The sequence below is a fragment of the Terrapene carolina genome, unplaced genomic scaffold (assembly GCF_002925995.2).
Source record: "Terrapene carolina triunguis isolate 2854851 unplaced genomic scaffold, T_m_triunguis-2.0 Scaffold84, whole genome shotgun sequence".
Lineage (NCBI taxonomy): Eukaryota > Metazoa > Chordata > Testudines > Emydidae > Terrapene > Terrapene triunguis.
In genome coordinates, this window is record NW_020664435.1 from 14,224,109 (window position 1) to 14,246,073 (window position 21,965).

Consider the following 21,965-nt stretch of genomic DNA (forward strand, 5'->3'; position numbering starts at 1 on the left):
TTTGATCTGCACAGACTGTTAGTATTTTTTATGCATTATTCATTTCCTTTTTTGGCAGTTTCTCAATGTAATAATGAAAACCAAATGCACCAAAACATTCGGGCAACCTGTTTAGTTGTCAAATTCTGTGGAATGCTACAAACTATCCTTTAAAAAAGCTACATCAAGATTTTCAAGATGTACCAGTTTTTAGTTGTAGCCACAAGCTTCTTTCCTGTTGTTTCCCACACAAAACACTCTCCAACATTTTTAAAGAAAAAGTGAATTCTTCAGAGGCTGTTCGATAATGACGTCTTCATTCAGAGATTCAAGACTGGCCAGGTAAAGTGTGCATATTCATATTCCCCGTTGGTCCAAAGCAGCCAAGCTTAGGTGGTCTTCAGGGATGGAGGCATGATTTTGAGATGGATAATTATCTGAGGATTTGGGAAGTTAAATAGGAACATGCTGTGGGGGTTTGATACCTGTCTGTGGCCCTTTTTGTGAACCAGTCAGAGCACGAGTTAGGTACTTTATAAATGTAAACAAGTACAAATCTCCCTGCTATACATATCAGTTGGAGGGGAAAAAAAGATTGCTCGCTTTGTGCAGTAACTGTAGTTCTTTGAGGTGTGTCCCCCTACGGGTGCGCCACTATGTACCCTCCATCTCTGCTTCAGCTTGTTCCTTAGTTCCTTCTTCACACAAATGTCCCCTAAGGAACTATCCGAAGCAGAGATGGAGGAGGGTGCATAGTGGCGCACCCGTAAGGGGAACACATCTCAAAGAACTGCAATTATTGCACAGTGCGAGTAAGTTCCTCTTCTTCTTCGAGTAGCATCCATATGGGTGCTCCACTTCAGGCAACTTCTACTTAGTATCCCTAGATGGAGGAGGGAGCTTTGTAATAGAGTCCAGAACTGAAGATAATACTGCAAAACCAAGTGCCACATCAGATCTGACAGCACAGATCAGGGTGTAATGTTTTGAAAACATACATACTGAAGCCCATACAGAGGTCCTACATATTTCAAATATTGGTACATTCTTCAGTAATGCTGTAGCTGTTGCCTGTGATCTGGGTGAATGTGCTATCACCTGTTGGTGGGTGGCAATGATCACCTGCAGTATTATAACAAGTGATAATACATGGCTATTGAATATCTCAATAGTCTCTGAGCAGAGATCGAAGACCCCGTAGATCTATCTGCAAAAGAAATGAAGAGCCTAGGCCATTTCCTAAATTCCTTGATCCTAGTTAAATAGACGGCCAATGCCCTTCTAACATCCAGGGTCTGTAAACAGGATTCCTATAGAGAACACTCTAGCTTCGGGAAAAACACTGGTAGATTGAATGGAGTGATTAAGGTAGAACACTGATAGAACCTTAGGTAAGAGTTTTGGATGTGGACGTAAAGAGACTTATCCTTAAAGAACACCATAAAGGAGGAATCTGCCATCAAGGCTCCAATCTCCGCAACCCTATGGATCAATGTGATGGATACTAAAAGGGCCGTCTTCATAGATAAATGTAACAAAGAACAGTCTGCCATTGGTTCAAGCAAAGGTCTCATAAAGTAACTGAGTACCAGGTTGAGATCCCAGGTCAAGATAAGATTTCTAATCTATGAGTAGAGATGCCCCAAACCCTTATAAACCTAGACAACACCAGATGAGCAAATATGGAGAATCCTACTGGAGGATGAAAGGCTGATTTGTGGCCAAATGGACCTTAATGGAACTGATAACCCCACTTTCTTTAGCTCCAACAGATAATCCAGGATGACTGAAAGGATGGCATCGACGACAATACCAATGGAAGAATCTTTCATTTCTGCAAGTAAGTAGTGCTGGTTGATCTTTCTACTATTCAGTAACCCCTGTTGTACTTCTGTAGAGCTAGAGGATTCTAAACCAATGAACCATCCAGGAGCCATGCCCTGAGGCAGAGAACCGCTAGGTTGGGGTGAAGCACATGACCCGCATTCTCTGACAAGAGATGAGGAATGTTCAGGAATTTGAACGACAGTTGAACACCCAGGTGAAGCAGGTAAGGGTACCAATCTTGTCTCAGCCAGGTCAGCACTACACAAATAACTCTAGCTTTGTCCTGTCTGGTCTTGTTCATCACTCTTAGTATCAGCGATGTTGATGGAAACACATAGAACAGACCCTTATTCCAAGATAGAATAAAAACATCTCCCAAGGAATGGTGGCCCAGAAAAAGGAACACTTCCTGTTCTTAAGGGTGACAAAGAGATCCACCTCTGGCAGTCCCCATCTTAGGAATATGCTACGGATAGGACCCTTCAGTTTTGGTTTTTATTTTATTTAATTTTCCCCAGGAATTTATCAGTTTATTTTGGACGACTGAAGGACGGAGGGAAAGTATTCAGTAGATTAATGCTTTGATGAATGGAATTCAGTGTGGTTTGCTGCAGAACTAAAACACAATGCCACTTCTGAGTTTAAGAAAACAATATATCTCTAATTCCCAAATAAAACTTTTCATTTGAATAAAGAGTTTATTGTTGTAGATGTGGAACTATTAGCCTATAAATAGTTATATTTAATAATTGGGCCACACCATTTGCAACGCATACACTCAACTACATGCTTTTCTGCTATTTTTGAATACTTGTGTTCTGAAACATTCTGATACAGATTTTCGTTTTCTTCCCAATTTAGTGTGTCAGATTTAAACCGTTATCTGCTAACAGCTTGAAATGTGTACGTGGTGAGTGTGAGATTCATCAGTACGTTCAGATGCAGAAGCCGTTCAGAGCTTACGTGCGTGGCCTGTTTGTTTATTGTGTGTAACTTCCAGACTAATACATAGCCTTACTTCAACAGGCAGCTTTTCATATACACACAGACTAACATTTTATCCTAATACATATATCTCATGCAATGTATTATATTTTCCTAATAAAACAAGTTTTTTTATATATATTTGAATGAAACAAAAGTAGGGTGAAAATCAGGAGGAAAAAAACCAAATACTTTTTGTAAAGCTTGTTTTTTTTTTGGTAAAAATCAGTTTAAACTGAAAACTAAGGGGCTTACCTGTGAAGAACTTGGGTGTCTAACTCCCATTTGTAATTCTGTGAAAAGCATCTGCTGAGGATATCAGCTGTGGTGTTCTGAATACCTAGGAGGTAGACTGCTTAAATCTGGATCTGATGAGCTATGCACAATTTCCATATTTTCATGGCTTCGGAACACAGAAAGGGGTCTTATGCCTCCGTGCTTAATACAGAACAGACAAGATACATTGTCCATCATGACCCTGATTGATTTGCCCCTTTTGAGAGATAGAATATGAAGGCAAGTGTTCCTGACACACCAGAACTCCAACAGATTGATGTGGAGAGAGTGCAGGTGGATAACTCAGGAAATCTGAGTTGTGAGGATATTGAGGTTGGCTCGCCAACTCAACTGTGATGCATCTATTGTTAAAGTCACTGAAGGGACTGGGTGACAGAAAGGAACACGTTCACAGATATGGAGTTGATTCTTCCACCATCTAAGGAGTTCCTCACTTGTAGACTCACCATCACCGGTCTGTCCAAGGTGTGTCTGACTGGAGAATAGGTCGTTCTGAGACATGGCCTTGTGGGATTGGTCACAAAGATGCAAGCTGCCATGTTTCCCAAGAGCTGAAGACTATTCCTTATTGTGGTTGGAGGTTGCCCCTGAATTGTCCATACCAGACCCAATAAGGATAAAATCTATCTAAGGGAGAGTAGGCTCAGGCTCTCCATGAGTGCAAAGATGCCCCTGCAAACTGTATCTTCTATATAGGGGTTAATGTGGACTTTTTTTTTTTTTTTTTTTTTACACATTCAGTTGCAGATCCCAACTCCTGGAACAAACCAAAGACCATCTGGTTGGAAGATAGCACTGCTTCGTAGGAATGGCCCTTGAGTAGCCAGTTGTTGAGATATGGGAAAACGAGGATTGCTTCTAGTTGGAGGTAAAAAGCCAGGACTCTTGAGAACATCCTTGGGACCATGAAAAGGCCGAATGGTAGCACTCGGTATTGGAAATTATCCTGCCCTATAGTGAAGCATAATTATTTCCCGTGTGGTGGGTATATTGTTATAGGGAATTATGCATCGTGCAGGTTGAGGACTGAAAAATCAAACCTCCTCCTCTAGAAAAGGAATTATAGCTGCCAGAGCCACCACCCTGAACTTTTGAGACTTTACAAACTTGTTTAGAAGCCTTAGATCTGAGATCAGTCTCCACCCTCTGGCCTTCTTTGGCACAAGGTAATACTTTTACTAAAATCCCTTGCCCTCGTGAGGAGGAAAAACCTGCTCTATTGCTCCTAATCAAAGGAGAGTTCACTTCTTGTCTCAATAAAAGCTTGTGAGAGGGGCCCTGAAGAGGGAGAGGGAGTGGGAGGGAGTGATGTAAAATGGATGGTATCACCCACTTGTCTGTAGTGATCCGCCTCCAAGCATGTTGGAAATAGGCATGGCAGTCTCCAAAGGGAGAAGTGGGCTAATGGGCACAGTTTGTAAATCCAAATGTTTGAGAAGATTCGAATCCTCGAGCAACCCATCAAACCTGTTGCTTCAAAGACGGTAATCATGCAGGGCAGGTGGGTGACCCTCTTTCTCTGAAATTTTGTCTTTTTCTAAGGGATCGGTAGAACTATGGAACCTAGAAAACTGAGCAGGACATGATCTCTGGGCAATCTGTGACCTACTAAATCTTTTGCTATTTGTATATATGCCCATGATCATAAAGTAGCTCTGGAATCATTTAGCGTGTGCAAAGATTCAACCATGGTTTCTGAGGACAGTTTAAAACTGTCAAAAGCTAGGTCCTCCACAGTGTTCTTCTATGCTTCTTTCAGCACCCCGAGAGATGGAGCCATGATGCCCTGTGCATAACCAGCACCATGGACATGCCCCTGGCAGCAGTGTCCATAGCATCTAAGGATGCTTCAAGAGCAGTTCTGACCACCAATTGGCCAGATGAACTGAGATGTTAGACTGGAACTGCTCCCTATGTTCTTGTGGCAGATGTTCAATAAAAGCCATGAATCTGTTATCTATAAGCTTAAATTTGGCCATGATCACCTCATAATTTGTGATCTGAATTGCAGGGTTGCTCACAAATAGGCCTTTTACCTTTTCTGATCCTTGTCATATGGGGTAGACTTACAGAAGTGCTATCCTACCCCTCATTTACCGCATCCACCACCAGGGAGTGAGATGGAGTGTGGGAGAAAAGTAGTATTATGATCCCCTTACTTTCTGATCTGCCTATTTACATGTGAGCAGAATAGTCGCAGGTGTCTGCCACACCATCTTAGCCGGATCTAGGAGCACCTCATTGATAGGAAACACCAGCCTCGAGGTTGTTGCTGGCTGCAAGACATACACCACTTTGTGCTGTGAATCCTTGTCCTCTTCAAAAAGAATTAAGAGTGTCAGCTATCTTCTTTATGAAGTCTTGAAATCACCAACAACCATCAGCCACGGATGGTGGTGGAGGAATAACTGCCTTATCTGGAGAGGAGTATGAAATACGTGTTTAAGGGGTGGCCTCCTCTGCTCTAGCTTCTTGTTCCTGAAATGTCTCCTCCTGTGAGGGGTAGGGGAAGAGAGGGCTGTACAACTCTGTCCTCCTTATTAGATGGTCCCCAGTCTGGGGGGGCGTGTACAGAAGTGGGGGTAGCATGCAAAGTTGGTTCAATCACCCTTGATAATGAATCTGATCTTCCCTATGACTTTCAGAGAATGTGTTCCTAAAGGGATATGCTTGAGAACCCTGTACAGAAATAGAAACAGAGGAGACCGACTGGAAGTCTCCTTCATCTCATCCAAAGGAGAAGCACCTGCAGAAAACAGTGGAGAGTCCTGTGGTACCAGAGGACAGTAGTCTGGAGATCAGGGTCTTGGTACTGAGAGACACCTAGTACCCATGAGGAAAGGGAACTCCAGTTCGTATGTTATCAAGAAGTCCTTAAGTATATCTGGAACTCCTAGGATACCAAATAGGGAATTGGTACTGACACGCTAGCAGAGACCACGGTCACTGGTGGTACCACCGATGGCGGGCATACTGAAGTAGATGCCAATGGCATCTGGTGCTGTTTGCTCAATGCTGAGGGTGCGACATGCATGGGTACTTACTGATGGCTGGCCTGAATGCACAGGTACCAACAGCTGGGCTGAACTTAACTGTGCCAGTCCCAAGTGTCTGCTTGCCCTCCTTGCGGTGGAAGGTGCTGAGGCCTTGTTGGCGCCGTCCCTCTCCTTCATGCTATGTGACTTTATGGCCTCGTGGTTACCAGAAAAGGAATCCTTCGACTCAATGATACGGCGTCGAAGAGGTCGACACTTTAGAGACTGTAGATCTCACCAGGGACCTGGACTTCTTTGGAGCTGGCTCCCTAAGGTTAGAATCCACACTCCTCTTTTTGGAAGCTTCCCCTGAAGCCTCCAAAGTCTTCCAAGGTATCTCTCTGGTGACAGATGTACTGTGGGGAAGGGCATTGTCTCCTGACCTGACTCAGAAGCTGGCCAAAGGGAGCGTTCTATATTAGCTGTCTGAGTTTAATCTCCCAGTTTTTCCTTGCACTGGACATGAGGGCCAGACAGAAGTTGCACTTCTGGGAGACATGGGACTCCCCCAAGCAACGGACACACTTTGAGTGACCATTGCTTAAGGGTCAGTCTCTCAGCAGGAGAGGAAATGTTTGAAACTTGATGAGCCAGGCATGTCCGGCCAGGAAAAAAAGTCTCCCGAAGGGGACAGAGGAGTAAAGCAATCCTCTCGCTGCTTCTCTAACTACAAGGACACGAAGATTGTTTTTATAGTTAGCTGTTAGAAATATTAGAAAAGCCAAGTCCACCCAAGGTGGACACACTAGGACTCCACCTCAGGCCGAGGCAGTTAAGAAGGAACTGAGACCCTTATTTTGCATCAGTATCTGGCACGAGGAGGCATAGGATGCATGCACAGGCCAAATGGAACTTCTAATTGAAAATCTCCTATCAGGAGCTCAAGAGGTGCACGTGCACCTGAAGCAAAGCATCTCTAGGGATACTACTCAGAGAAGACACCTTAATTTTGGTAAGAAAGTTCTACCAGTCCTGAATCTGCTGCAAGACAAACTTGGGTTCTGAAGCTGTTTTCAGATTTTGGTGGCCCACACAGCCATATCAAGACTTGTGCCTTTACTAATAATTTTATCTTTAAAATGTGTTCTGTTTATGTATTTTATATACTAGTAAATAAGAGTCACAATAATAGTGTAACAAAATACTGAGCACTGATTTTAGTACAAATTTTCTAAGAACCCTCAACAGTACTAGTTTTCCTCTCTAATTTCCTCAACAGAATTACAAGACTTAAAAGAAGACATGGAGAACTGATGATGTAATGACTGCATACTCAGATGTAATTTGTCAATGACCACCAGCTTTAGTTGGGAAAATCCAATCTCTTATTAAACACTGGCGACAAAAATGAAAAAGGGAACTGCAGACAACACAATTGTTCAGGTCTTCTCTTCTGGAAGAGAAGCAAATAAGTATTCATGAGAGTAAGTCATCTCTTACTCCAGCTAAGCAAAACTTTTTTTAAAAGTAAATTACATAATTTACTTCTTTAATTGGTTAAAGAAACATAGGGGGGAACATCAGATTCCATGAACAATTTTGTCTTTAATGTAACAAGACTACTATACAACAGCTGAAAAGCAAATTATTTTATCCAAAGGAACATATTACTTTCTTGGTTTAGTTAGTACATATTTTAAAGTAATTCTTTAAATATAAATTGTTTTTAGATATACATACTGATAGTTACATAGTGGAAAGAATGTGCAAAATTAAGATGTCAAAGATTTTAAAAACCCTAGTCCAAAAAAAAAAAAAAAAAAAGTACTATTTGATTCTGTATGAAAACATATACGATGAGTTTCTCCAGACAATATTTTCTACTAAATGCAAATGAAACTGAATGGTAGCGATTTTTAAACAATTATTTTTTAGTCATCCTAAGCATAACAGTTCCTTTCAATTCATAAAAATACTTCCTTAAAGCATAAATGTACTTTATTTAAAGTTATTCTCTAAGACAAACATTTTATAAGTAAAAGTAAAGTATTTGCCATAAATTATTTTTTGTTGCAAGCATGTAGTCTCTCAATACATGCAACTACATTACATTTCTGAAGTAGATTAGAAAACTATATTTTCATAGGATAAGTTATGTAATGTTCTGAATCAACAGTTATCCAAAGAAATATTTCACAAGGTTACTATGAGAAACATCCTTCTATTACATACTGTAAGTTTTAATATTTAATCATGCTCCAATTATCATGGTCAAGAGAAACCGCCGGTCATTCTGTATAACTGAACAGCACCAAGAAATTAGACTTTGTTTCTGAGGCCAATTACATCCAAGTTCTCCCTGTGTCCTTACAGGTTTCACTAAACAGGGAATAAACACAGACACACATACAAGGTGGATTTTTTTCCTTCTAGAATATTAGATTGAGAGGCTAACCTGACAATTGCTGATAGGCCAAAGATTTACCTTAACTCCAATTACACTGTAGAGTATTGTATACTGAAAGTAGCATTTAGATATCTGCATTAAGTTATATGAAAGCTGCATTTTCTTTTCTCTAGGTGGACTGCCTGTTGGAGATGTTTTTTAAGCTTGACTACAAAAAAAAACCCAAACAAAAATTACTTATACTTATCTAGTCAAAATTTAAAACATTCTGATCAAAGTGCGTCTGAACATGCTTTTCAAAGCCTTGCTGATCATAGTCAGGAGGGAACTGCTCACTGCACATGGGGCACACCTTCCAGTGACTTTCGACATGTTCTTCAAACTTGCTTTGGTCATAGTTAGGAGGAAACATCACTTCACAAAGGGGACACTTCTTGTGCACATCAAAACTTGGGAGAAAAAAAAAGAAAATGAAACACTGACACAATGTATCATTGAGTAAAGATAAGAAATAAAGGTCTGATCCTGTTGCCACTGAAGTCAATGGGAGTTTTGCCACTGATTTAAATGGGAGCAGGTTTAGCCCCTTAAGTATCCAAGTAAGTGTTTTACAGTTAATTAGAACAGACATTAGCTGAAATGTTCAATACAGTTAAAACAGTTTTATATTGAAATTCCAAAATAACATGGCGTCAAAAAGGTTACATAATTTTGACATAATTCCAGCTACTACTGAATGCAAACTCTACTGAATGTCTTAATGGCCAAGCAGGTTCTTAGGAAACCATTCTCTCTGCTCATAAATGCTTAGTCTGCTCTTAGCAAACATAACACTTTATAAAAGTTCTTAACTAAGGCTCACAATTAGGTTGGCAAAAAAAAAATTCATTTGTGTGCCAAAAATATTGTCATGTTCTGTGAAATGAGGCATAATGCCAACAGTCCTCCAAATTGCACATCTAAGAGTGAATTCCCTGGTAATAATGAACACTACTCGGAAGTTCTCAACAGTAACATTTTTTCTTTGAGTTGATGACAGTGCTGAAAGATATGACAAATTTACCTGGAGTCAAAACAAAAACCTGTTCCACGCTCATGTAAGAGAAGACTTGGAGGATCAGGAGCAGAAGGTACAGTCTCATCATCATCCTATGAAAAAATGTGCAGTATTATCAAGAATATCCACGAGAAAATGTGTTCTCTCAAACACATCTTTAGAAAAAACTTGGGGACTAGATTTTCATTTTTTACTTTGGACCTTCTGAAACACTATTTTTACTGGAACATACAAGGAACTTGTTAATGAATATAAAAAGCTAAACAAACTGCCTTTTGACCAAGCACCTACACTATAAATCTGTGCCAGTGATACTGGAACACTTCTACCAATACATTTATTAAGGAAATACATTGGTCACCTGACTGCAAATGCCCGGGGCCATATCAGAACAAAAATCTTATGTTAAACCAAATGCAGGGCACCAGACTACAAGGCACAATAACATTTTATGAAGGACTAAAATTCAGAAATAAAATTCAGATTGACAGATTAAGAGTCTAACTTGACATCCTATTATCTAGAATTTCAATGGGGAAAAAAATCCATTGATTTAGATTCACATTCTTGCTTCCCAACAGTCAGTTTTGAGTGATCTGTATATGCTGCTATCGCCAGCCAAGCATGTCACACATTTCACACTGCAGTCAGGCACATCAGCTAAATTGCCCTGTTTGGCTGCTTCCTCTCATCAGCTCTGTCAGTTGTGTCCTCATTTCATGAACACTAACAGCACATAAACAGCTGCAGCAGGCACTGATGAGGATCACTATGCTGATAGACAATCAGGTTTGCCTCAGAGCTTCTATTAAGAGTTAGCCCCAGTCAGGTCTGCCACTGGAGAATACACCCAAAAAAATCGGTCTGTGGTGTGAAACTAAAACTGAATAAGCTGCAGGATACCCTATCCTGGTACTTCAATTTAGTTCTGACAGTTGAAGAAACCAGGACAGTGCTGTGTTTTGTTTTTTAATCAATCATAATGATGTCACTAATTCAGGATTTGCTTGCACCACTGCTCTTGTATAACACAGGTGAAGGAAACAAGATACAAAGAAAAACCTTAAGAGAGAAGAAAAGAAAAATTAGAGTTGTGCATGTTTTTGATACTGTATGAAGTACAAGCCTACTACTAATAAACTTGTCTTTTGCATATCCTCTCAGGTCCATTCTGCAAATGGATACAGAAACCAAGAAGCTTTTCTAAGTAAATTCTGCTTATTTATAAAAGCCTTCAGCAAAACCTATAAAACATTCTGGAATCCAATCTCCTAGATCAGTGTTTCCCAAACTTGGGACGCCGCTTGTGTAGGGAAAGCCCCTGGCGGCCGGGCCAGTTTGTTTACCCGCCGCGTCCACAGGTCCAGCCGATCGCAGCTCCCACTGGCCACGGTTCGCTGCTCCAGGCCAATGGGAGCTGCTGGAAGCGGCGGCCAGTACGTCCCTCGGCCCGCGCCGCTTCCAGAAGCTCCCATTGGCCTGGAGCAGCGAACCACGGCCTGTGGAAGCCGCGATCGGCCGGACCTGCGGACGCGGCGGGTAAACAAACTGGCCCGGCCCGCCAGGGGCTTTTCCTACACAAGCGGCGTCCCAAGTTCAACTGCATGTCTACTTTGCACAGACAACTCATATCTACATTCAAATTGCACTGGGTTCTTTATTCTTATTTTTTTAATTACTACGCAGTGTTCTCAAGAAAAGTTAATGGAAACTAGACAGATTTAGAAATTCCTTCAATAGTTTTCTCCTCCTCACTCTCTGAACAACAGCTGCTTAATTTCAACCATTTAACATTTTCATTAAGCAGCTAGTGGGGCTTACTGCAGCAGATGCTAGAGACAGACATGTTTTCCTATCTAACATGCTTGCCTAGCACCTGCAGTAGAAGGGGCATATGGATTGTAAAAGCACTATTTGTTCCTTTTGTCACCAATGAGGAGAGTATAATTATTAATAGAGGAAAAACTACTGGTTAATATCTAAAATGTTTCAACATTACATAGTAAAAGGTTGTTATTGCTGAAAACACAGACAGACAGACATACACACACACACACAAACAAATGTGGGGAAATCATGTTCTGAGCAAATCAGAACTATTCCACATTACGTTTAAATATTTACCATGAGAAAATAAAAAACACAATTTATCTAAACATGCATATTTATACTACAAATACATACCTAGTTTAATTTAAATCCCTTAAAACTGACTTCCTTTATAATCCTTTCATTTGTATAGCTAGAAGGCCATTTCTTGGACACTTGGCATTATTTCAATGGGTCTGTTAACAGTATTCTAGGTAGTGAAGCAGATGGCACTTCCCCCTAGAGATAGGGCTCTTCAATAGAGCGGGTCAAAAAAATTTTGTACCAACAGTTTTCCATCAGAAAATACGGTTTCGACAAAACTGAAGTTTTTCACCAAAATATATACATTGACAAAACTTTGGTATTTTTTTAATATGTTAGAAAATAACATTTTGAAAATTTCAAAATGCCTCATTTTGGAACTAAGGGTTTTGATTGTTGGTTTCAAAATGACTTCATTTTCAAATTCACTTTACATACGTGCGTGTGCGCGCACACACACACACACACACACACACACAAATAAGTAAAAGGGCTGAAAGCAAACAAAATGTTTCAAGTGACAAAACAATTTGTTTTCAGAATTTAATTTTGTGAAAAATTCAAAGTTTTTGCTGTTTATCCTGATTTGGCATTAAAATGTTTTTAAAATCTCGAATTTTTTCACAGGACAGAAAATCTGTTTTCTGATCAGTTCTGCTCCTATACTCCCTCCCTTCCATGCTTACATATATCCTTTGTTTAGTGCAGAGCGCCAAACCAGAAAACATGCTCAGAAGCTATGCATCATAATCACACTGTTAATCTATTTAACTTCTTAGGGTCAGCAATCAGGATTTACCAGTAATAAATATTAATTCAAAAATGTCCTTAGCAGAGAGTACTAAAGATGAAGGAGTTAATGACTACCAGCTGTATGTTAACAATTATGGATGAGCAAAGAGACTCCCCACCTTCATCATTCCAGTTACACAAATTATAGTTAATGCTATCTACTTTAGAAAGAGCACTTGTGCAGTCCTGAAAGAAATCGTTAATATGCCTTACTATTAAAGCATAACTGTCTGTAAAGAAACATTAGATAATTACTGAGAGGATTTATTATTACACACAAAGCTTGGTGTATCATAAATTCTACTAGGATTTTTTATATCACAAAACAAAAACCAATTATACTTGGAAATATATTTCCAGCAAACATTAAAACGTATAAAATGGTGCATACTGAATATGTATGCTTTGCACCATGTATTAATTACTCATAATGCTAGTCAATGCCTCCTGTTCAATTGTGGAAGCTGGATCAGCAAACAGTGGATTGTGCCTTAGTTCAGCTTCACTGCATGTGCATTTCTGCCCCATTAACACATCCAGAAGAAAACTAGATTTTATCAGAATTAACAAATTATAATCTTTATATTGAGGGTTCACCAGATTTAAAGAATTCCTTAAACACATCAACATTTACTCTCCACGGTATATAAAATTTTGCCATGAGAGATGCTTCAGCATTTGTTTTACATTTCTCTATCTAGTAATTATGAATTTTGCTCATGAGTTCTCGATCTTATAGGTCATTGTTAATTACTCAAGCTAACAGTTCTCTATATTTCCTTGTGCTTTGTTTATTTTTGCTGTCTGTATTAATAATTAGGCTGTCGATTAATCGCAGTTAACTCAAAAATTAATCGCAATTAATCGCACTGTTAAACAATAGAATACCAACTGAAATTTATTAAATATTTTGGATGTTTTTTTACATTTTCAAATATATTGATTTCTATTACAACACAGAATACAAAGTGTACAGTGCTCACTTTATATTTTTTATTACAAATATTTGCACTGTAAAATGATAAACAAAAAGAAATTATATTTTTCAACTAACCTCATACAAGTACTGTAGTGTAATCACTTTATCGTGAAAGTGTAACTTACAAATGTAGATTTTTTTTTTGTTATATAACTGCACTCAAAAACAAAATAATGTAAAAGTTTAGAGCCTACAAGTCCCCTCAGTCCTACTTTTTGTTCAGCCAAGTTTGTTTACATTTATGGGAGATACTGCTGCCTGCTTCTTATTTACAATGTCACCTGAAAGTGAGAACAGGCGTCCTATCAAGTACATGTACCATCAGGTACATACACCTATACATCATACCTATCAGGTACATACCCTTTTAGGCTTTTTATAAAAAAGTCTCTTTCCTTAGCTAAAAATTTTAGTGTGTGTCAGTTTATATGCACATATCATCCTTGCACTGCTGCTTATTAGAAAGGTCTCATGCTACCAATATCCATTTTTAAAGTGAAGCTAGATTCACTGATGGCATGACAGGTGAGCTTGGACATTCTCAATAGTTTAAGAAAAAGAAGATTTTCCTTCTCACATAAGAGGAACCCTAATTATTTGGTCTATTTAGAGAAAACTTTGAAATTGTTCAAAACTGTACGATATCAAAAATATCCATATGAGGGAGAGCAGGGAATCTTATCTGTAGAGAGGACATTGTGCTACAGGAAACCCTAAATTAGACAGATAGGTATAAAGATTGCTACAGCTATTCAAATATCTCTTATCCGTACAGAAATATATGATGGTTCTCTAAGACAAATAATGAGGGTCAGCCTTGTAAAAGATTTATCCAGAGGATATCTTCTGTTTCTGAAGGTAAATACTTCTCATCAATGGCTTTTTATTGTTTCCAACACCCTTTGTACCTCTGTTGAACAAGAAGCCGCTACCCCGGAGAATCATTGTGACTGGGTGCCTGGGATGGGCCACACTGAGAATGCCACACTCAGGGCAGACTGCAAGAAATAGGGCAGACAATCCCCACAACTGGTGGTTTATTATATCATTAGATTCACCAAACTAGTAACAAAAGAGCTTCTGCAGTACCACACTGGTTAACAAGAAGTCAAACACAGTCCCCTTTAGGCATTCCAGCCCTTGGCATTGGTATTGTGCTGCTTCCTATGTTCATTAACTCCAACCACAACCAAGGAATTCAGTGTCAGATGCGAGAATAAAAATTCCAAATCCTTGGCTGGGATATTTTTTGTCAGCACATTTGAATGTAGGCAATGCTGTGGCAGGAATTTGCCAGATTGTCTTGGGTGGCTCTAGAAGAGCTTCATTAATCGGAAGTGCCACGTGTCAAATTTGAGGCATGTAAAATGTCCAGGAGTTCATGATGGGAGTCCTGGATTGCCTTAAGAGAAGTTTGGAGCGTATCCGTTGACTCATCAGTTCCTGGAACTGTCAAAAATCATCGATCCTGGAGAGTGGTGGAGGCAATACAGCTTCATTCAGCAATGCTGAGGAAAATTGGTGTGAGGTGTTACCTTCTTGTCAGCCCTTGCCTCCTGCTCTTCTTCAAAGGTCTCCTCTATCAGTTCTGGCTGGTGAAAGGAAAGTCAGGGAATAGGAGAATGAGACTGTCCATGCTCCCTATGAGAGGAACTCATGGCCCTTAAAAATTGTTGGCAGTGTAAGGCCCATGGATTTCAATAAGAGCACTGAGCAGGACCACAGGGCACAGGAGAAGGTAGCTACTGTTGGACACCCCAGCTGGTGAAAGACGGAGGTCGTCTATCCTCCCTTCTCTTTGCATGCAGAGAATAATGTCTCCTCAAATAAAGAGGAAACCCTTGGACAGAGAGCTCTGAGTCTAAATCACAGTCCTCTTCCACATAGTCTAATGAGTTGATAAACTGTTCTCTCTGAAAGGGTGGAAGTCGGAAAAGTAGAGGATCTTAACAGAGCAGTCGCGCCCCAGAAGATATTGGTACTAAGAGGTAAGCACTGGAGACAAAGAGGTCATTTGAGGTCAGTATTGGTATGGAGATAGGTAACTGGTTACTCTGTGTGGAGGGGTAAGCAGGCACAGACTCATTTGTTAACTGTCTGGAGCACTGAAGTAGGTATCAAGGGTACCAAAGAGTCTGATGGTGCTGATCTGCTGCTTGGATGGACCTGATCATGGGAAGCAGAGGAAGTCTTCCAATACCAGGTCTTTCATGGTAGAGGCATGACTGTTAGAAGCAGTCCTCGGTGTCTTAAAAGGTACCGGAAGCACTCGGAGCCTTGACAGTACTCCTCTGGGGCCTGAAGTCTCCAGAGACCAGGGCAGCTTTGAAGGAGATCTAATACTCCTGCTCCTCTTGTCAGTACCCATCAACTTAAGAGCAGGGGTGGGCAAACTTTTTGGCCTGAGGGCCACATTGGGGTTACAAACCTGTATGGAGGGCCAGGTAGTGAAGGCTGTGCCTCCCCCAACAGCCTGGCCCCTGCCCCCTCCTACTTCCCGCCCCCCTGCCTGCCCCCCTCAGAACTCCCGACCCATCCAGCCCCCCCTGCTCCTTGTCCCCTAACCACCCCCTCCCAGGACCCCCCACCCCTAACTGCCCCCCAGGACTCCACCCCCTATCCAGCCACCCTGCTTCCAGTCCCCTGATTGCCCTCCTGACCCCTATCCACACCCCCGCCCCGACAGGCCCCCCACGCCTATCCAACCCCCCCAGTTCCCTGACCCTTATCCACACCCCCGCCCCCTGACAGGCCCCCCTGGACTCCCACACTTATCCAACCCCCCCACCCTGTTTCCCATCCCCTGAAACCTCCCCCAGGACCTCCACCCCTTATCCAACCCTCCGGCCCCCTTACCATGCCGCTCAGAGCAGCATGTCTGGCAGCCGCACCGCCCGGCCAGAGCCCGACATGCTGCCCTGCAGGAGCGCACAACCCCGCTGCCCAGAGCGCTGCCCGTGTGGCGGCGTGGCTGCGGGGGAGGTGGGACAGCAGGGGAGGGGCCAGGGGCTAGCCTCCCCGGCCGGGAGCTCAAGGCTCGGGCCAGATGTGGCCCACGGGCCATAGTTTGCCCACTTCTGACTCAGAGTGAAAGCCTCTCAGTACTGCTAGCACAGGTACAGGTGCCTCAGCCTTGGAGGCTTCTGGTAAATGGGTTCTTGAGATGGACGGGTAGCAGCTCTCAGTGACTGAGTTCCTAAAGTAGATGGGGTATCAGAAGTCTTACCCCTTTACGCTCTCAGTGGCCTAAATCCAGAGGTAGTCTGGTATCAGCAGCATTACCCCATGACGCTCTCAGTGACTGGGACCATGAGGTAGATGGGGCATTACATACAGATGGTTCTCAAATCTCTGATCTGAAGCCAGTTTTAAGACTCATTCCATTATGAGAAGCCTGAACTTTATCTCCCTGTTCTTATGAGATCTGCTTTTAAATGAAGTGTAGATCTTACATTTTGAGGCACTATGAGTATTCCCAAATACTTCAGACACTGAGTGTGTCTGTAACTAACCGGAATAGCTTTCTGGTGGGAAAGACACTATTTAAGTCTGGGGATCCCAACATATCCCACAAATAAAAGTCCAGTGACCCCACAAATGGGAAAACGCAAGTAAAAGGGAACAGACAAGAACCCCAAAAGGAATGATCTACAACTGTATGCTATGTAACAACATTAAGGCACTCAATAAAAGCTGGCATGCTTGACAGTCCGTCTCAGGCTGAAGGCAACTGTGAAGGATCTGAGGGCGATTCGCCCGCACAGTCCTATATATCCTCAGTTTGGGTCGTGAGGATGTGTAGGGTGCACGTATGGGCTGAATGATCACTGCTAACAAATCTCCAATTAAAGGCGCTGGGGCACATGCACACCTGAAGCAGAGCACCCAGAGGGACACAACTTGAAGAAGAATGAAGGTTCTGTATTGGAGGATTTTGCCTCATGCTCTGAGGCCATTTCCACAATCATTTTCATTTCAAACTACTACAGAATCAAATTGTCCTGAATGTTGACCTGTACAGAATCAACTACTACTCAAGACATACTAAAAAGAGGATTACCATGTTCTCTAGTGTTATCTGTTTCCTCAGAGTAATTTGAAATCATGGAAAAATTATCAAGTGCCCCATCTAATATAATATCCTGATCCCAACAATTGCCTAACTCAGGAGTAGGCCAAAAGCCTACAATTCACCTGATCACAGGAGTAATCACTGGAGGACATACCCTCACTGTCACTGGAATGTAAATGCCACCCTTTTTTTTAATTTTAATGAACTATTTATCCCCCATGTATCTTGTCACAAGTTCCACGGTGCATAAACTATTTCTTTAATTTGTTTTATATGTTATCTTTTATGTGCATTGTCTTTTTTTTATTATTCCTGTGGAAGATGATACAAGTAAATGAGTGGGTTTGGTATGACCTGCTAAGGAGTAAGTGAGAAGGGAGGAAGGAAGCAAGCTAAATCCAAGAGGTCAAAAAAGTATGAGTCACTCCCATAGTCCAAAACAGGATTGGGACCTCATTGTGTTTGGTACTGGGCACACATTCATAAAGGCCTTGTGGTCCCTGCCCTGAAGAGCTTTACAGATCATTAACATGTGACGGTAAATTAAACAATACTGATCCTGTGCTGACTGCTAAGGGGTCACATCTATTCACCCTTAGAACTTGTGACTATACTAGTCATTTGTGCTTTGCACGAAAGGACTGAAATAAATGTGTGTGTTTTCCCACAGTCCCTTCCGCCCTCAGCAGATGTCCTGCCTCCCTCTGTGCAGTAAAGTCTGCATCTTTGCAATCAGCCAGTCTGGGCTCCAAGGCAGTTCTTCCTCATCCTCAGCTAAACAGATCTGCTCCTTGCAGATTCCTGATCTGGGGAAGCAGATGGGAAGTGGCAGCAAGGAGACGATTCACAGGTAGAGGAGGGTATTTTGACTAGTTGAGGTGGAAAGGCCGTTTTGGACACATTCCAGAAAAAAGGCCTGACCCAATTTCCAGTGGCCACAAAGTCTCATCTCACTACCCACATACCTACTGAGACTAATAACGTTCTTTAAGAGTCTTTAGGCAGTTACTCTGGGCATACTGCAAGCTGGGATCAGTTCTACATTTCCTAAATAAAACTAACCAACTTCATCATTAATAAAAACCTCTTGTATCTTGCACTCTTCTTATATCTTCATGCCTCTAGGAATGATTTCCTCTCTCAGAATGTCTAACAATTATATTCTTGTCACTGTTACTTAGTAACTTAGCACCTACTGTAGGTCCTAGAACAATTTGTTATAAAGGTCTATGTCAAGAGCAGACTCTCTTGTATGTGCCAGACTAAGATGTGCCAAGACAACATCATTTGATATCAAGCAACAGTTTCTCTGAAACTGGTCCTGATGTGCTGTTCAACCCAATCTACACATGAATTAACAAACAAAACAATGTTTTGTGGGAGTTAAGGTTGAAGCAGGACATGTTCCATTCATCCAAAACCTTAAAAGAATGGAAAGAAGAAATTAATGGGAAACACTCTGCATTTATTTTCACTCCCATATTGCCTACAATGCTTTTGATAACACACTTCAACACTCCATAAAGCTCTCTCCTTCCATCTCCAGCAGATACCAAAAAGCCAAGTATACCCCATCTTCGCTAAATTTGCACTCTAAGTGCAAAACCTCATATGCTTTTATATCAATTATACCAACAGATCAGCACATCTGACTGTCACATATGCCATGTATTTGAAAGGTTATTCCATTGTAACATTGCAGAGGTCACTGCTTAAGTTTTGTGTTAGACAGAAAGTCAGATGGAACTGCTAGTCGCTCTGTAGACCAGCCATTGGAGGAAAACTTGTCATACACTTTTTCCCACTCCTAGGGAGTTACAACTATTTACTACTTAACACTAGAACATTGGTAATAAGGAATCCTCAATTCGATCCCTAGCTCTGCGGGAGAAGTGTGATTTATGATGGTTAGAGCTAGGATAGCCCAAACTTGTTTAGTGACTCTGAAAGGCAGCGTGATGCTGTGAATAAATCTGGAGTTACAGGCCTGCAAAGATGTCACATAAGCTCTCTGCTAACTTATTAGAAAATGGAAATGGGGGCAAGTGTTAACAGCTCTTCCCTGACAGTCTTCTATATTGGGGTTCATGGACTTAGCCTAGCTTAAGAGTAGTGAATTATATGGGAATTTCAACTACAATTAGAAGAGGTAAGATTTTAACTCCTGGTCTCCTCTTCCCTGCTCGGGGAATTTCCTCTAGGCTAGAGGGATATTTGAGAAGGAGGGAGGAGGTTGTCTCTCTGTTCTTCCCTCCCTGGAAGTGAGTGACAGTATTTGCACCACCTGCTGAATGGGTCATCAAATTCAAAGGGTTTGTCTTGGTGCAAATATTCTCCATTATGGCTAAAATACTATAAAATGCCCTATAGCCAAACACTACCCATGCATACCTGATATTCTAGGAATCTGCACAAGAGGAGCAATGATGTGGACAAATGACGGGTCCCAGAGTGCTTTAGATTTCTTGCAAAAAGTCCTCCCCGCTCCCCCCAAAAAAAAGAAAGAAAAAAAAATCCAGTACAGAAAAATGTCTAAAGGGCTGATTTCTGAACTCTTATTTTCTCTGTATCAATTCATTTTTCATCAAACCACCATGAAAAAAAATCAAATAGAGCTCAAATATTTTATGTTTTCCATCACAATAAGATTTTTATCAAATAAAAGTTTAAAGCTCTTGGTAAACTGAGCTCTAAAACATATGATTAAATCAGATGTCTGCACAAGAAGATGAAATTATCCACTACAATTACCCAAAAAGAATTACTGCTTCTCTGATCTCTCCAGCATTTTGAAGATGGCAAAGTTAGAGACAAGTAGTGCACCCAAAATATTGCATTTGTATTCTTATGATATGGGCTTTATATACATGTAGATTCTACCTCAAGTTCTTCTCTACCAGAAAAATATTATTTCTGAAAGAGTCTCTGGAATATTTTGTGCAGTACTACTACTCCACCTAATCAAGATAATGTTTCTGTCATATATTTTTATACCCAAGAATTACAGTATCCTATTGGTTATTAAATTACCATATTTCAGAAATATCTATTTGTGCAGAGGTTATGTATTTTACACATAACAAAGCAAGACACTGTAAATACCAAATTTTGCTGATAGGAGTCCTTCATTAGTATTTTTAGATTTTATTCCTAACAAAGCAACCATTGTTTTACTTGTCCTTTTGCCGACATTCTTATTTCAAAGTATTCGCCATCGGAGAGGCTTACCCACTTTCTAGAAAGCGAACTAGAGAGCTTACTAGTCTCTTTATCAAGGATTCCCACAAATTAGGGAAGGAGAAGACCTATTAGAACATCTAGTTCATATGTATACCAATGCAGGATCATTCCCTAACATGCATTTTAAGACTAGTGTCATTGTCTGTTTTCTTGTCTCCATCTGTCTCTTGGAGGATACAATATCCAGTTCAAACTGCCCCACCTTGACCAAGAAGAAACAGAAAATGAAACAATGCTGGCATCAGACGAGTTAGGAAATGTCAGGAAAAAGTGCCCTGTGCTATCTTAATTCACCCCCTTGTGCATATGCATTATGATACAATCTTTAGTTACATGATCACATATTTTTTCCACAAGGCTCCTGCCTCATTCAGTGGACAGGATGGATGGTGCTCACTTAGCAGCTATTAAATATTTTGTTTTATCCTCATTGTTCAGTGTGTGGTCTCATGACTTTACTGCATATTATTCAAACGCCACTCCTGGGCCTTTCTAGGGCACTCTTCACTATAGCATTCAAGTGCTTCACAAACATTTTATTTATCTTCAGAACACCCCTCTGAGGTGAGAGGATGTAATCTCCATTTTACAGAGGGGAACTGAGGGACAGAGAGATTCGGGTCAAAAGTTTCCTCTAATTTTGGGTGCCCAATTTGATACACCTACTCTGAAAAAATTAGATCCTAATTCAGCATTATATAGGATTTTATAAATACATTCAAAGCCAAGCTCCATTGACTTCAGTTGCAGCTGTGAGAACTCAGCAGTTCTGCAAATCAGATCCCATGGTATCAAGCTGGACACCCAGAAAATGAGAAACATAATTAGTAACCACCTGTGTAAAGTGTGGTTTAAGTGGCTAGTATCACACAGAAATTCAGGGAGGAGGGGAAAGGATATTGTCAGTTGCTTTGACTGCCTATGCAACTTCTTCTATCAGTCTCTAACTCAGACGATAACTTTGCCCCTAAGTCAACCTTGACCATGATTTTTTCCCCACCCATTCTTGGCTACAAGTCTACTTTATCTAGAATACTGTCAGAATGAGCACTCTTAGGCCTGGTCTACACTAGGAGGTTATGTCGAATTTAGCAGCGTTAAATCGAATTAACACTGCACCCGTCCACACAACGAAGCTATTTAGTTTGACATAGAGGTCTCTTAAATTTGATTTCTGTACTCCTCCCCAACGAGGGGAGTAGCGCTAAATTTGACATGGCCAT

At 41.0% G+C, this 21,965-nt stretch overlaps 1 protein-coding gene across 1 annotated transcript in view; it reads right to left on the minus strand.

Moving 5' to 3' along the window:
* Nucleotides 1-7,642: 7,642 nt before the first annotated feature.
* The window catches only part of TAX1BP1 (Tax1 binding protein 1), a 106,971-nt gene continuing 92,648 nt past the window's right edge, over nucleotides 7,643-21,965 (minus strand). Inside the window, exons 17-18 of the mRNA XM_024222922.2 lie at nucleotides 9,533-9,618; nucleotides 7,643-8,918 (exon numbers count right to left, since the gene is read on the minus strand). Of these exons, the coding sequence (XP_024078690.2) occupies nucleotides 8,717-8,918; nucleotides 9,533-9,618 (288 nt within the window). The 3' untranslated portion in view covers nucleotides 7,643-8,716. The remainder of the gene's footprint in view (nucleotides 8,919-9,532; nucleotides 9,619-21,965) is intronic.